Here is a 15,277-nt window from a genome sequence, read left to right as displayed (position 1 = left end):
TCTCGGGCCCGCGGCGGCGGCCGCCCGCGGGCGCGGCGGGCGGTGGCGGCGGGGCGGAGGAGCGCGAGCTGGCGCTGGCCATGCAGGAGGCGCTGGAGCCCGCCGTGCGCCTGGGCCGCTACCCGCGCGCGCAGCTCGAGGTGTCGGCGCTGCTGCTGGAGGACGGCGGCTCGGCGCTGGCCGCGGCGCTCACGGCCGCCGCCCTGGCGCTGGCGGACGCGGGCGTCGAGATGTACGACCTGGTGGTGGGCTGCGCGCTGAGCCGCAGCCCGGGCCCCGACGCCGCCTGGCAGCTGGACCCGACGCGCCGCGAGGAGGAGTGCGCCGCCGCCGGCCTCACCGTGGCACTCATGCCCGTGCTCAACCAGGTGTCCGGGCTGCTGGGCAGCGGCGAGGCGGGCGCGGTCGAGAGCTGGGCGGACGCCGTGCGGCTGGGCCTCGAGGGCTGCCAGCGCCTCTACCCGGTGCTGCAGCAGTGCCTGCTCAAGGCGGCCCGCCGCCGGGGGGACGGGGGCGCCGGGACCCCCGCCGCGGCCCCCGAGGCCGCCGCCGCCCCTGCTGCTGCTGCTACTGCTGCTGCTGATGCCGCTGCTGCCGCCGCCGACGTCGAGACCCCGGCCGCGGCCCCGGACGCTGCTGCCCCCTTGGCCTGAGCGGGAGCGCGGGGACCCGCCCCCCCCCCCCCCCCCCGGCTACCACCAGCCCTACAGCCGCCTCAGGACCCGGCCTCTACCACCGACCGCCATGGCCTGAGCGAGAGGGCAGGACAGGACCCCCACCACCACCACCCTCCAGCCACTACTGGCCCTGCAGCAGCCTCCGACCCCACTGCACTCGTTCCTGCTGTCCAACTAGACTGCATGGGGGGGCGGGGCACCTGGGAAAGGACTGAGCACTATGAGGGGACATTGCACCTTCGAGCCACTGAGCCATTTTTTTGTGTTTGTGTTCATTAAAAGATTGTTTGGTATTTTCCAGGCTGCTTTCTGATTTCTTCCTCAGGGCCAGGATGGTTCTCAGCACCTGTTAACACTTTTCGGGAGCTGGCTAAGAGGTTCTTGTGCCCTGTATCCTCTCATCTTACTCCTCTGAGGGCTCGGCATTGATTGGACTAAAAGCATAGTTAAGGGATTACTTCTGAGTGTCAAACACAGGAAGAAAGGGAAGAAAGTGCCCTCGTGGAGCTATGGCTCTAATTGAGGAACACCAAACTGCAGGGCTGGGGCACCCCAGCCCTAAGGGTGCTGTCAACTGCTGGAGGACAGTCCTCCCATATCTGGAGGACTGTGAGGCAGGGTGGGTAGATGGGGAGAACTACACCAGGCCTGCACAACCCACCCCAAATCCTTGGGCATTCTGTGGGGCCTAAGCAGCACAGGGCAGTGTTGGGCAGGCCTGACACCCACACCAAAGGCTGGCTGCAGCCCTGCTGCAAGTTGTTCTTGGCCCAACCCAAAGCCGATTTAGTTTCACTAGTGGCCCTTTTTTTTTTTGTGTGCCCAAGGTGGTCACAGTTGGTAGATGTGACAGTTCTGGAGAGTGCCATCTTGGAGGTTACCGAGGCATGACCGAGAAGATATCCGAAGATAAAGAAGATCCAATTTAGTCACTTCGAAATGGGAATTCAGAACTGTTAGCCTGGTCCCTGGTGACATGAGACTGGGCAAAGGGGGAAACCCTAGCAAGAGTGGCCATGAGGGGCAGCTAGGTGGCACAGTGGATAGAGCACCAGCCCTGGATTCAGGAGGACCCAAGTTCAAATCTGCCCTCAGACACATAACACTTGCTGTGTGACCCTGGGCAAGTCACTTAACCCCATTGCCTAGCCCCAACCCCCCCAAAAAAGTGGCCATGAGACACATCTAGAATGAATTTAAAGCTAACGTGGCCTGAGTCTGGTGCTGCCTTAATGAGATGAACTAGCTTATCTGTCTGAAGGAGCTGCCTGCAATCCTGAGCAGGTTAGGCCACCCAAGTGGTCTGAATTTCTGCAGGGTTGACTTTACTCACTAAAGGCTTTTCTATTTGACCTCTTTCTGGAAACACTCTCCTCACCCGTCAGACAAAAGGTGCTGGCATCTCCAAAAACCCTAAGGCTGTCAAAGAGTGGTCTGTTTTTGATTTGCACTGACTTCTGAGGAATCCCACTCTGGAGCAGTCCCAGGAAGTTGGACGGGGGGCCTGGCTCTGGGATTTTCAGCCATACACATCTTCAAATTCTATGGAAATTTGAGGTCCCACAGGCTTTCACTCAAACCACAATACGGTTGCGGGGGGGGGGGGGGGGGCAGAAAAGGAACACATCCAAGACCCATTTAACCAGAGAAAAGAAATACAAACTTTTAATTTTTTTTTCATTTTAACACAATACACTTTTCCAGAGCAGATTTGAAATACAGACACAGTATCATACCAGCAAAAAGACAAGCTAGAAACTGGACATAAGAATGAACTACACCTGTTCTGAAAGGACGGCACGGGGGGGAAGAGGGAGGGAAAGCAGGGAAATAACAGGGTTAACCAGAGCAACATCAACCAAGGACCTGACTATCTTCTATGGAGCAGAAATGCACCTGTCAGAAACAGAATTCATTTCCCATGCACCACTGGGGTATGGAATTCTGTGGGGACCAGGGGGAGAGAAAGGGGTCACGTGAAGGCTAGTAGTGCAAAACATTGAAGCCACGTGATCCCGGAAAAAGGGGAAACCTCGGTGAGCCACGGGAGCTGAGATGGAGCTAACATTTGGCTTGGTTGGCCTTCTCAGGGACATCGATCCCCTCTCCTCACGCTGCTGGGAGGAAGGACAGCTGAGGGAGCCCCAGAAGGAACACTGGGGGTTTCCATGTTAAATGGCTGACGTGGGGAGCAGAACCTGGGTGGTGTCTTAGACAAACCACTTTCTGCTGGGGCCAGGAAAAGAGCAAATACTGTTACAAGCTGACTATGCCAGAGAGGTCAAGGGGTGGGATGGCACCAGTTCTCCCCCAAGAGAGATGCTGAGGGTACCCAGGAGGGGTGGGGAACTGAAAAACATCACTGAGCATCTTGGTGAGGGAAGAGAAGGATGAATTTGGAACTGAGGGGTCTGCCCAGACTCTTCCCCAAATGCCCCTGTCCTGCCAAGTCTTACTACCAAGGGAACCCCTTTTTCATGGGATGGGGGGACCAACACAGAGGAAAGAAGGGTTGGTATTCAAAAGGAAGTTCTAGACCTGCTGCATTTTCCTGCCTCCCCAGACCCATTACTGCAGGCCGGCACCTCAGGGACTTCTACGGGTTCTGTAGAGAATGCAGGACACCCAGCAGGCTCCCGTGGGCAGGAGCAGACGAGGCTCTACTGTAACAGCGGGGAGAATGGAGGGCAGGAGACACGTGGCACTGGCTGGGAGGCCTCAAAGAAATACAAACACAGGAAAAGGAAAGGATCCGAGCTGGGGAGGCCACAGCAGGGGCCCCAGAGCTTCTACTGACTCCCATCGGGGTCCAAGGTGTGATTTTTCATCTGTAAAGCAAAAAAAGTTTAGTTACATTTTTGGCTGGTTTTGGAGGACCTGAGTCAAGGGTTCAGAGGACCTATTTAGAGTCAAATATGTGGAAAAAAAATCAAGTCAGATATGGGCTTCTAAAAACGTGTTCCCAAGAAGACCCCAACATCTACCGCGGGTCTAACTCAGAGTTTCTGGAGAGACTGGTCTCCTGAGCAGTCACTATGAAAGTGTCTCAAGTAATGTGAGCGTTCACTGGGCAAAGGGCCCACAGTGTAATGGTGAACCACAGGAAACTGAACACACAGGGTGGGAGAGGGGGATCTGTGTCCAGCCACATACCAAGGCCTTGTCCTATCATGAGCCTGCCATGCTGAGCCCCTGAGAACCTCAGTGTCCAGGCTGGGCCAAAGAAGAATACCTCAGTTCAATTTATCCCCCCTCTCTCCACCCCATCCCCCCGCAAAAAAAGAGCAAACTGAGCCAGCTGGGAGGGAGGGAAGGAAGACCTCAGTTTCTTCATTTCTCAACTGAGGAGATCTGAACTAAATGATCTCTTAAGGTGTCTTCTAACTCAGGACCGCGTGATCCCAAAAGCTGATGTTTTTCTCCAAACTGCTCAGAAGGACAATGGCTGAGGTCTCCATTGAGAGCTCTTCCAGGCCTGGTTCTGAGCACCCCCTTCCCCCAACCTTGGCCTCCTTCCTGTGACGGGCTGGCCCTTGTGTGTCTCAGCTCACAGTCGTGAACAATTCGCCACGTGTGGCTGTCACAGGGAGCTCCAGCCACACCTCACAACCCCTGAGGGAGGGTGCTCAGCAGCTCCCTTCTTTCTCCCTCTGTTTCTTGTCTTCTCCAATTCTAAGATGAAATGGCATTTCCATGAGGAGCTAACGGCCCAGGGGCAGTAGGGACAGGAGGATGGTAGGCAGGGAGCAGCCCCATATCTCCTCAGCCCTGGCTGGGACACTAGGAAGGGCACAGGGAGGAACAAGGTCTGAGGTGCCTGGGGAGCCAAGGGTCTGGCCCCAGCTCTACAGCAGCTATGGGGTGGGAGATGAGTTCCAAGGGCACAGACCCTCCCCGCCTCCTCCGTGTCCGTGCTCTCCTCCGCACTGTCGGCATCCCTTCGGCTGCGGGCTCTGGGCTCTGGGCTCTCCTTGCCCCGGGGCTCTCGCTGGGCCTCAGCTGCTGCACTGGGGGATTCTCCGCTGGCTGAGGCCGCCTTCTTCTCACCGTCTTGGGGCCCTGTGTAACAAGAACCCGCCCAATCAGAAGGAGCCATCCTCCCCAGACTGCAGGGCAGTGCCACCGGGGCCTGGCCCCGCACCAATCTACTCCCTCCTCACAATGCCCGGGTACGTGGGCCCGTCCTGCACTAGCACACTGGCAGCTGAACCGACCCCATCATCACAAACGTCACAAACCAAAGGCACTGCTCAATGCTGGGCATACGGAGGTGTCTGCACCATCCCTGCCACCGACAGGCTTATCACAGTCAAATCTGGAGAGAATGTGAACATTAAGACGGTTGCTCATGCCAAGTCGATCTGGGCTGACGCAGTCAAGGAAATACAGAGCAGGCAAACTGAGGCTTTGGGGATGGCTCCATCTTGTGCTCCTGCCCTGCTACGTGCGGCACTGGTAAAAATGAACTTGGCACTGCTGGTGAAAAATGAAACCAGAAATAGCAAACAGGGTTGGAGCCAAACTGTGACGAGACTCAGGTACCAACTTTGCAGCTGGCAAGGGCAGCGCACAGTCAAGCAACTTCTAAACTTTATGAGTCGTATGACTCTGGGCAAGCCATTTCAACTCTGCCTGCCTCAGTTTCCTCATATGTAAAATGGGGATAATGACAGCCCTTACCTCCCAAGGCTGTCATGAGGATAGAAAAAGATATGTGTAAAGCACTGTTAGCCTTAAGGCATTAGATATTATTTATGAGGATGCTGATGATGAACCTAAGAAATCCAGAATTCTCTGGTTCTCCATTCCAGCTGTTTATAGGAGGCAGCACCTTGCCAGAAGCATTGCCTGGGGACATTTGTAGAACAGACTGAAGGGAGGGGGGTGGAAGGTAAAGAGGTGGGGAGGGAGGAGGGAGGCTAGAGTACACACGCAGGACCAGGTGCCCAGGGCAGGCTGAGAGCAGGGCAGCAGGACCAGGTGCCCTGAGCAGGCAGAGGGCGGGGCAGCAGGACCGATGCCCCCACCTGGCACCCTCTGGGGCTCCTTTACCTCCCAGCCGGTCTCGCCGCTGGTCCATACGCTCCAGGCTCTCGAGCAGACTGTCCACCTGGACCTTGATCTGGCTCAGCTCCCCCTTGATTGAGTGCAGCTCCTCGGCTCTTACTGCACGAGGACAGAGACAACAGTGGCTTCAGCTCAGAAGGGCTCAGCCTGAGGCACCAGGGATTTCTCACCAGGATTCCAGAGGAGGTCCCTGGAGCCTGGAGCCAGCCAAGGTTGGGGGAAGGGTCCCAGAGGGACCAAGCTCTCTGAGTGCTTTCAGGCTAGGACACAGACAGTCCTATGGGGCCAAGTCTGGGCCCCTTCCTCAATGTCTAATCTCCCGAGTGGGGAGGGCTCCTAGGGGTGGCAGCGGAGGGCAAGCAGATACCTCGTGTAGTGTTGGGCCAGCCTGAGAACCAGAGGATATTCCCTGACTTCTGGGAAACAGGCCACAGGCAGATTCTGGGAAGCATCCCCACCCCGGGCCTCCGGGCTCCCCACTCACACTTTGTCCGGACGGGGGGTGGGTTGTTGCTTCGTGGAGGAATGTGGGGACTGAGGCCACTCTTGCCTCCTGCGCCCATGTGGGTCCGTCTGCTCTTGACAGGTGCTCGGTTGATAAGTGGGGGGATCCTCTGATACTCATACAACCTAAAACACACAGCGGAGGCTCTCTGGATGGTGTTCAAGCCTCAGCACAGTGGCAGGCACCAGCCATGCTAGCCTGCTTTCCCTAGAAAGCTGTCAGGCTTCCTCCAGCAGTGCCTCAGGAAGGGGTGCTGTGAGCTGAGAGGGAGGAAGGACCCACCTGTAGGGGAAGTCTTCCCGATACAGCTCATAGTTCAGGTCACAGTTACTGCTGCAGAGGAAATACACCAAACACAAAGGTCACCATCTAGCACCAAAGAAATGCTCCCTAACCTGGCCTCTAGTAAGTAAGTGACATCAGGGGAAAGTGAGGCAGGGAGAGGAGGAGCCCAGGGGGGACAGGCTCACTGCTCAGGGATTCTAAACTAACTCTTGCCACGCCTTCCATTTTAAAAAGTTTTACCGGTGCCTTTTGATTTTTGCCTCATTTGGAGATCTATGGTTACCCTCCCTTCCCCTCCCCCCATCAAGTGATTCTCTCTGATGCTGTGTCCAAGCCACTGCTGCTCTCAGACAGAGGAGAGGAGGCTGTGGTCATCTGCCCTCTGGAACCATCATGGATTTCTCCCACAGCCTGAGTCTGGCTTCCTCTTAATTCAGTAATCTTTTCATTTCCATGCTGTCACTGTCAGTCCTCCACAGCACCCCTATACTGGCTGGCCTGCAGTCCTGTCGATGGGCACTGACTTTGTTTCCAGTTCTCTCTTATCCCAAAAGGGCAGCTACCTTCCATTCCCTATCACCCACCTGGGCCAGGACAGGCCTTTGAGAACCTCCCCCCCTCACCCCAGGCAGCCTCCACTTCACGCGGATGCCCGAGATTCCATTATTGGTAGGAAGAGAGAACAATGTCCAGGCCTGGGAGCTCTGGGCCATGCAGGCCACCTGCCTGCTTGTCTCTGCCAGGCTGTTTCCTCTATGGGGGAGCACAACAGGAGGGTAGGCCCCAGACTAAGGGGCAGGCAAGAAAGGAGGCACAGGATAAGGTCTAGGGCGTCCAGGGGTGGGGCAGGGAGTGGGGAGCCGTGAGGAGTTAGTCAGCGGCAGGTAAACCCCTCAATGCCAGGGATCCCACTTCTCACAGACCAAGCTAACTACCAGAACAAAGAATGATATCCATGCCTCCCAACATGAAACAGCAGCAAAGTGACAAGAACACAACAGGGGGCTGAGGGGCAAACCCTGTAACTCAGGAGAGTTCTAGGGCTGTATCCTAGAGAGATCATACAAATGGGAAAAGGACCCACATGTACACAAATATCTATAGCAGCTCTTTCTGTGGTGGCAAAGAATTGGAAATTGAGAGGATGCCCATCAGCTGGGGAATGGCTGAACAACTTGTGCTATATGAATGTGATGGAATACTACTGTGCAATAAGAAATGATGAGCAGGCGGACTTCAGAAAAACCTGGAAAGATTTGTATGGACTGATGCAGAGTGCAGCAAGCAGAACCAGGAGAACATTGTACACAGTAACAGCCATGATGTGCAATGACTAACGTTGATAGACTTAGCCCCTCTCAGCAATGCAAGGATGTAAGACATCTCCAAAGGTCTCATGATGGAAAATGCTATCCACATCCAAAGAAAGAACAATGGAGTTTGAATGCAGACCAAAGCCTACTATTTGCTATTTTTTTCTTCTGTTGTGCTTTGTTTCCTCTTTCTGGAGATTCCTCCTATTGGTTCTAATTTCTTACTTACAACATGCCTAATGTGAAAATATGTTTAATAGGAATGTATATGTAGAACCTATATCAATCAGATTGCGCACCATCTTGGGGAGAGAGGTAGAGAAAAATTTAAAACTCAAAAGCTTATGGAAGTGACTGTTGATAAATCAAAATAAATTAATAAAAAAAAACCCAAAGGGGGTCAAGAAGTCAGACACATTTGCTAAAACTGAGTATTAGTTTAAAAAACAGAAAAGCCACTGGAAGGCCCAAGATAAAGAGGCTGTTTACAAGTTTTAGCAGTGAAGTGGAGGACAGCAGGAATAGTGAGGGGTCAGAGAAGGAGCAAGATGGACAGTAAGAAGATAACAAGCAAGAGATCAAGCTGAGCCCCATCTTCTCCACGAGGGCCTGTCTGAGGGGCCAGCACTGGGCAGGAAAGGCTACTTATTTCTAATCAACTTTTAGGGGAAAAGCGATCTTGAAGGCAAACGAGCTGGGTGGAGGGCCATCATCAGGTTTCCCATCAGGGCTAATCCTCTCTGGTTTCAGAGTCCACTTGCAGGGGAACTGAGGATGCTTCTACCACATCCTCACTTTGCCTGCTAGGAGTTGGAGAACAGGGGGCAGCTGGACTGCAGCAACAAAAATGAAGGATGACATGGAAATACAGCTCTACTGGCTTGGATTCCCTGACATGACGAGAGACTTCCTGTCAGTACCAAAATACAGGACCACTCCCGGGGGAACAGAATCAAGAGAGTCCGGGCACCTTCCTTGTCTCACCAAGAGACAAAATGCAGAATGTGCTGGGGTGCAGAGGAGTAACCCAAGGCCAGCCTTGTCGCCTCCTCTCCTGAAGGAGGCATCCAGCCTGGTTGAGGGGCCAGCACGAGGATTCATTCTCATAGGAAGAACACAGAGAAGCAGGAAAAGCTTCTGAACAGATGCAAAGTTAAGCGGGTAAACAACGCACACCCGAAAACCATGTAAATGAAAAGAACAGAAATGCCATAAAACCCAATTAAGCCCTTCCACACCCGGCAGAGGTGGGGAGCCCGTGAAATGCCGCACAGTTTGGCTGATGCCCCTGTTGGGTTGTGCTGAGCTTTCCCCCTCTTTTATTCTGGTTTACAAGGCGCAGCCTTGGAAGGAGAGCCAGCCCCAGGCCACCAGTACCTCTATAAGCCCCAGAAGAGGCAGCCAAGTGGGGCTGTCATCCGATGCGGACCCTCTGAGAACATTCAGGATGGCTCCCCATCTAGCCAAGGCTGCGGGGCTCAGCCAGCCCTCGGCACAGATGAAGATGGAGATACTAACCCAGGGAATAAAGGCTGCTTTTTGGAGCGGAATCAATTAGATAAATGGTAGCAGTAAAGACAGGGCCCAGTGTAACAGCAACAGTGTTGGGCGGGAGGGAGCTCCCAGAGCTTTTCGCCAAGGCTGCCAGGCTGCCTCCGGGGCTCAAAGAGTCCAGGATGACCCACTTCCTCCAGAATCTGAGGCAGGGCCAGGCTCAAGGTATCCTCCCGGCTTTTAAGAAGCAAGGGGAGAAAAACAGACGTTTTTAAATGCAAATAAACAGAAGCGCAATGGAAGCGTCTTGAGCAACAGCAGTGATTCCTGCCCAGGCCCCTCCCTCGGGGGTCTGTGCAACCCTGCCCCCCAGAGACAGACCTCAGGAGCGAGGACGAGAAGAATGTTGCTGCCAGGGCCTTTCAGATGTAGGAGGAGACTGGGGTGGGAAAGCAGGAGGAGGAACCATGTGGGACGGGCTGGGTGGGGAGCCTGGGGAAATAAGAATTCAACCCACCGGGGCCATCCCAGCTGCCCCAGCAGGCACTGAAGGCTGGGCCTGAATGGGGACAAGAAAAGCTCAGGTTGACTCCGAGGGCCCTTCCTCTAACCTCGGCCCTTCTGCGGCGAGACTCCTGGGGCAGGTACCGCTGCAGATACACAGCTGTGCACCAGGGGGCCTCAGGAGCACTACTTGGACAGCTGGGAGCAGGGCTCCCCACAGCTGGAGCATTGGTGGTTCAGTGGTAGAATTCTCGCCTGCCACGCGGGAGGCCCGGGTTCGATTCCCGGCCAATGCAAAAGCTAGGAATTTTTAGGCTCTTCCACTCACTCCATTCTTAAATTTAGTCTCTGGAGTTCTAAGATAAAAGCATCATTCACCCAAAGAAAGTGAAAGGAGTGAGGCATCAGACCTTTAGATTTCTCTCAGAGCCTGTGGGCAGGACGCCCCTCATCTCCAGTGCATTTATGTCTGTACTCTTACCTTTCCCCACTCAGGATAACAAAGAGAAAAGAAAAGCAGTGCAAACACGCTGGCCAAGCATTCAGTGCTGTAGTCAGTCAGGCAATCAACAGGTAAGCACCTACCACGTGCCAGGACTGTGCTAAGTGCTGGGGACACAGTAAGAAACAAGAGACGACACCCCCTCAAGGAGGGGAGACAACAAGCCAAACAAATACATACAAACTATGGACAAGAGAAACAGAAGACAATTAAAAGAGGGCAGGCACCAGAATCGAGAAGGCCCGGGAAAGACTTCTGTAGAAGATGGATGGTGGCTGGGACAAGAGGAAGGGGATCATTCTGTCGGGGGAGGCTCAGGCAGGAGGCCAGTGTCGCACAGGAAGACGGGAAAGGCAGGAGGGGACCAGGCTGTGAAGAGTGTCGACTGCCAGAGGATTCTGTATTTGGTCCTGGGGTGGGGGGGAGCCACTGCAGTCTACTGAGTGAAGGGGGTGGGGTGGGGGGGAGGTGACATGGGCACAGCTGGGAGTACTTTAGGAAAATGTTTTGGTGGCTGAAAGGAGGATAGACTGGAGCAGGGAGAGACTTGGGCCGGCAGGCTGCTGCAGCTGTGCAAACAGGAGGCAACCGGGGCCAGGCACCAGAGGGGAGAAGGGGGCACATTTGGGAGAAGCCACAAAGGTGAAGCCACGGCGTGGATGGGGGGAAGGGAGCACTGAGACAGGGAGGAGTCCAGGATGACTCCTAGGCTGGAGCCTGGGGGATGGGAGGGTGGTGCTGCCCTCTACAGGAACAGGGAAAGGAGGAGAGGGGAGAGCTTAGGGGAAAGACTTCTCTTCTGAACATAATGATTTTAAGATGTCTACTGGAAATCCGGTGTGAGATGTCTGAAAGGCAACTGGAGATGAGAGATCAGAGGCAGCCAACACCTGGGACAGGACAAGCAGGTTTGAGAACTATCAACATGGAGATGGCAATGAAATGTGGGCCTCAGTCAGCAGCGGCACATTGTTCAAGCAATGGCTCTGTTCTTGACTTGTCTACAGGAGGTCTGGGTTCAAATTCAACATACAGTCTACGCGTGGGTCAGCGCATCTCTGAAGTCCGTCTAGGGACCTGATTTGATGCAGATGAACGTTGATGACATTCGTCACATTTCTGAACCTTATCTATTACAGGCCTACTGATTTCCCACAAAGAGAAAAGAGAAAGGATAAATATAGATATAGGAGGGTAATTTCTCAGCGACTCCATCTTTCACTATCCTTAAATCATCTCATTTTTTTCCTTTAATTTTATTTTGGTAAAGACTATAAGCTCCATAAAGGTAGGGATCATGACTTACCTAAAATGTGAATCTCTCCCAATGATACAATGCCTTATACACAGTAGGCACTTAATAAATGGTGGGGAGATGAATGAGAGAATACCAAAATGCAATCACCAAGCAGTCAAGGGGTCTTCACCAATTTCGAGGTAGAAAGCCCCACATGCCTCTGCCTGCAGAGATCTATCCCCTCCTGACCACTGACAGGTTTCCCCCACCCCGGACAGAAAACCCAGCATACCATCATCGCCACAAAAGCTGGAGCAACTCCCCACAAACAACTTCACTCTCTATTCCTCTGATTCCCTCGGACTGCCAGCCTGCTGATCTGATCCATGCCAATCCCACCCCACAGGGTAAGCAATAAATGTTCAAGTGAGCAGTCCTCTGAGGTGAGCACCTTGAAGGAGGGGTGGTATGGAGAAAAACGTGATCAAACAGAAGGACAGGAGATGGAAATGAAGAGGTGAGGAGGGTGGGCAGGTGTGGTCAATGCAGAAGGGCCAACAGCAGCACTCGACGGAACAGACCAGTGAGGGAAGGTGTCCAGAACTAACCGGCCGGAGCTGGCTCCCATCACTTACCAAGGAAAAAGGGAGCCGCCAGCAAAGCAGGTCATGAGAAAGAAAGCAGATCCCTCCCTGCCTGGGCCATCTCCACGGCAACAAGGAATAAGCCCCAGGAGCTTAGACTCTTAAACTCACAGGCCAATGGCCAGTGACCAGATGGGCATCCTGGCTTCCCTCCCCTTCCCACTCCATGGCAGCCGGCCCTGACTTCATGCTGGGCCTGCCACCATTCACGGGATTCCCCATCAGAAGACTCTCCACTCCTCATCCCAAAGCTAATGCACAGCGAGTAGCTAAGCAGACTGATGAATGCCACAGGTGGTCAGTGGGGATGGCAACACCACTGCCCACCTTCCTAGGATAGGCTGAGTCAAGGGGGGGGGCCAACAATAGGAGAGAGCTAAGGAGCCATCTCCAGGGGAGCTGGAGGAGAAAGCCTGGCTGGCTTCATGAATCCAGCCACAGCCCTTCAAAGGCACCAGCCCCCAAATGCCCTTTCAGGAACGTTCCCAGTCGGTCCCACCTGGTTCAGAGCTCCCGATCCCTATCTGGCTAGCACAACCTCCTTCATGTTCCCTAGAAGCAGAGGTAACAGGTAGGGGGTGGGAGAGAGCCCTGCGCTGTGCTGCATCAACAGCCATCAGCACTGGCTCAAGAGAACACAGTGTTTGGCCCAAGTCACGAGCCCCAGACACAGTGGCCTCCCCATCCCAGCACTGCTCTCCTTGGGCCCCTCGGCCAGCTCGCCCCAAAGCTCTGAAAGAGACTCACTGGTAGAGGGTAGCGCTGTGCTGTCGCTTCTGGCCAGGCCGGGCCCGGCTCCCCTTGGGGTCTCTGGCCATATCTAAATCTAGAAAGAGAAAAGGAAGGAGAAAGCAATCAGAAGCGTGAGAAAGCAGGCTAGCGGGTGGGTGGGCAGGGCTGTTAGGGAGGGGAGAGGAAGGAGCCTAGCAAAGAAACTGAAATTTTTTAAAAATGCCTAAGGATGTCAGAGGTGGCTGGAGGATTCAGCTCTAAGCTGTGTTGTATCTCTAAGTCCTCTCTGGAGACCATGGGCCAGGGCTGACCCAAATCAAAAGGACTTTTAGGCTCTGCGATCTGAGACCCACAACTGCTTCACCTGGCCCTCCGGGAAAAGCTTAGTTCGAAAAAGAAAATCACCAGGAGAAACAATAGGTGTTTCCTCCCCAACCTAAGGTCAGTGACCTGCATCTCTCTTCTCCTAAGCCCTGGAACCAAAGGGCAGGTGAGAAGCACCAACTAGACCTTCTCTGCTCTGGGGAAAAGAATGCAAAGGTTGTAAAGGGGAGAGAGCAGAGGAGGACACACCCCTGCCCCACCACACCCATTCCAGGAGCAGGGCTGGGTTCCCATCCTCTCCAAGAAGCTCCTGGGGTAAGTAGAAGAGGGCTTGAAACCCCCTGAACCCCAATGTGCAGGACAGGCAACAACCTGCCAGTGGCTCACGGCATCCTGCTCACAAGTGTGAGAATCAGTCAGCTGATGGAGGAATTCCTAGAAGTGCCAGGAGCCACTGTTGGGTTCCACCATCTGTGTGAGAAGTGCAGACTGACCCGGACACCAGAGCTTGGGGTTCTCAGGGAAAGAGCCAGAGGAGATATCAGAGGGGATTTAGAACGTCTGCTTTTAAACTCCTTTCCTGGTCTTTACTGAAATAAAATTTTAAAACTGACAATTCAAGTCAGAAGCCCCCAGCTACTTTGGATTTTTGTTTTTAACCAGTTTAGGGTTGAGATCATGCACAGGTTTGGAGCTGTATACGGTTTTAGAGATCATCTCCTTCACTTTACAGATGGGGAAAAGAGACAAAAAGATGCAGTGACTCATGCAATGTAACACAATTTAGTGACAGAGCTGTGACTCGTTTGTAATTCAATTTTATTTTATTTTCAGTTCAGAATTCTCTCCCTCCCAACTCCACCCTTCTCATCCAGTGAGAAAACAATACAAACAAAACTTAGAAAAATTTATAATCAAGAATAAAACCACATCCCCACAGTGGCCGAATATTCCCCAACCCCCCCACCCTCCTAGCCGTCACCTTAGTCGGAAGCGGCAGCAGGAATGCTTTGGAGGAGTTGCTAAGTCTTTCACCGTTGTCTGCCTTTACAATGTTGCTGAAATTGTGTATCAAGTGTTCTCTTGGTTCTGGTCACTGCACTCTGCATCAGTTCGTACAAGTCTTCCCAGGTTTCTCGGGAAACCATCCCCTTCTTCATTTCTTACAGCACAATAGTATTCCATCACAATCATATACCACAACCTGTTCAGCCATTCCCCAATTGATGGGCATCCCCTCAGATCTTCTGACTTCAGTTCTCTACTAGACAACTCACTTTATACTTAAAATACTTTAACTAAGGGAACTGTCATAGCAAGAATTATTTTAACAGACAAAAAACAGGATTACTGGCATGATGTAAATTGGTTATGAGGTAAAGAAAAAACTGTCCCAGGTATTCATCAGTCAACAAGCATCTGTCAAGCACTTACCACATCCCAGGCAGTCCTAAACATGGGATACAAAGAAAAGAACAAATGAAGTTCTGGCCCTCACCACAGGTCATAAGTACAAGATCTATACAGTGTAAATGGGGGGGGGGGGTCTGAAGAGAGAGGGACCCAGAAAGGCCTCATGAAGGAGAGGGGACTGAGCTGAATTTTGAAGGAAACCAGAGAAGTCAGGAAGATGAGGGCCAGGGCATCAAGGAACAGCAAGAAGGCTGGTGTTGCTGGAATGCAGAGCACGGAGGGTCGTTGTGAAGGGTGTCCTCAGGGGACAGCCCTGGTCCAGAGCCTGCCCCAGGACAGGGGTCATGTGAGTGGAGAAGTGGGCTCAGGGAGGCCCCAGGCAATGCCTTCTACAGAAATAGGGGGAGGGTTTGGTGGGAACCTGTCAAGTCTGAGGTGTCTCCAGGACATCCAGTACACCCTCCAGGAGCAGGAAGGCTTCTGAGGAACCCAATCTAGAATTACGGATGGAACCACAAGGGCTTGGGCAGGACGCCAAGACCCAGCCTTAGAGTCTGCCTGGACATCAGCAAGTTGCTAA

At 53.5% G+C, this 15,277-nt stretch overlaps 2 protein-coding genes and 1 non-coding gene across 3 annotated transcripts in view; 2 read left to right on the top strand and 1 right to left on the bottom strand.

Moving 5' to 3' along the window:
* The window catches only part of EXOSC6 (exosome component 6), a 1,375-nt gene extending 722 nt beyond the window's left edge, over positions 1-653 (top strand). The window contains exon 2 of the mRNA XM_027843263.1: positions 1-653. This exon is cut by the window's left edge and continues 19 nt beyond it. Within this exon, the coding sequence (XP_027699064.1) occupies positions 1-653 (653 nt within the window).
* Positions 654-2,318: 1,665 nt separating this feature from the next.
* Positions 2,319-13,070, bottom strand: LOC114028934 (heterogeneous nuclear ribonucleoprotein C-like). Its single transcript, XM_027843268.1, has 6 exons — positions 12,976-13,070; positions 6,532-6,582; positions 6,229-6,374; positions 5,730-5,843; positions 4,567-4,736; positions 2,319-3,505 (listed from the first exon to the last, which is right to left on the bottom strand). Exons 1-6 carry the CDS (start codon positions 13,044-13,046, stop codon positions 3,467-3,469), a joined length of 591 nt encoding a protein of 196 aa, XP_027699069.1. The 5' UTR covers positions 13,047-13,070; the 3' UTR covers positions 2,319-3,466.
* Positions 10,071-10,141, top strand: TRNAG-GCC. The gene has a single exon. It is a non-coding gene; the product is annotated as a tRNA-Gly (tRNA).
* Positions 13,071-15,277: the final 2,207 nt, after the last annotated feature.

Source organism: Vombatus ursinus, unplaced genomic scaffold, assembly GCF_900497805.2.
Source record: "Vombatus ursinus unplaced genomic scaffold, bare-nosed wombat genome assembly UNPS02014900.1, whole genome shotgun sequence".
Lineage (NCBI taxonomy): Eukaryota > Metazoa > Chordata > Mammalia > Diprotodontia > Vombatidae > Vombatus > Vombatus ursinus.
This window is presented reverse-complemented; position numbering and strand designations above follow the sequence as displayed.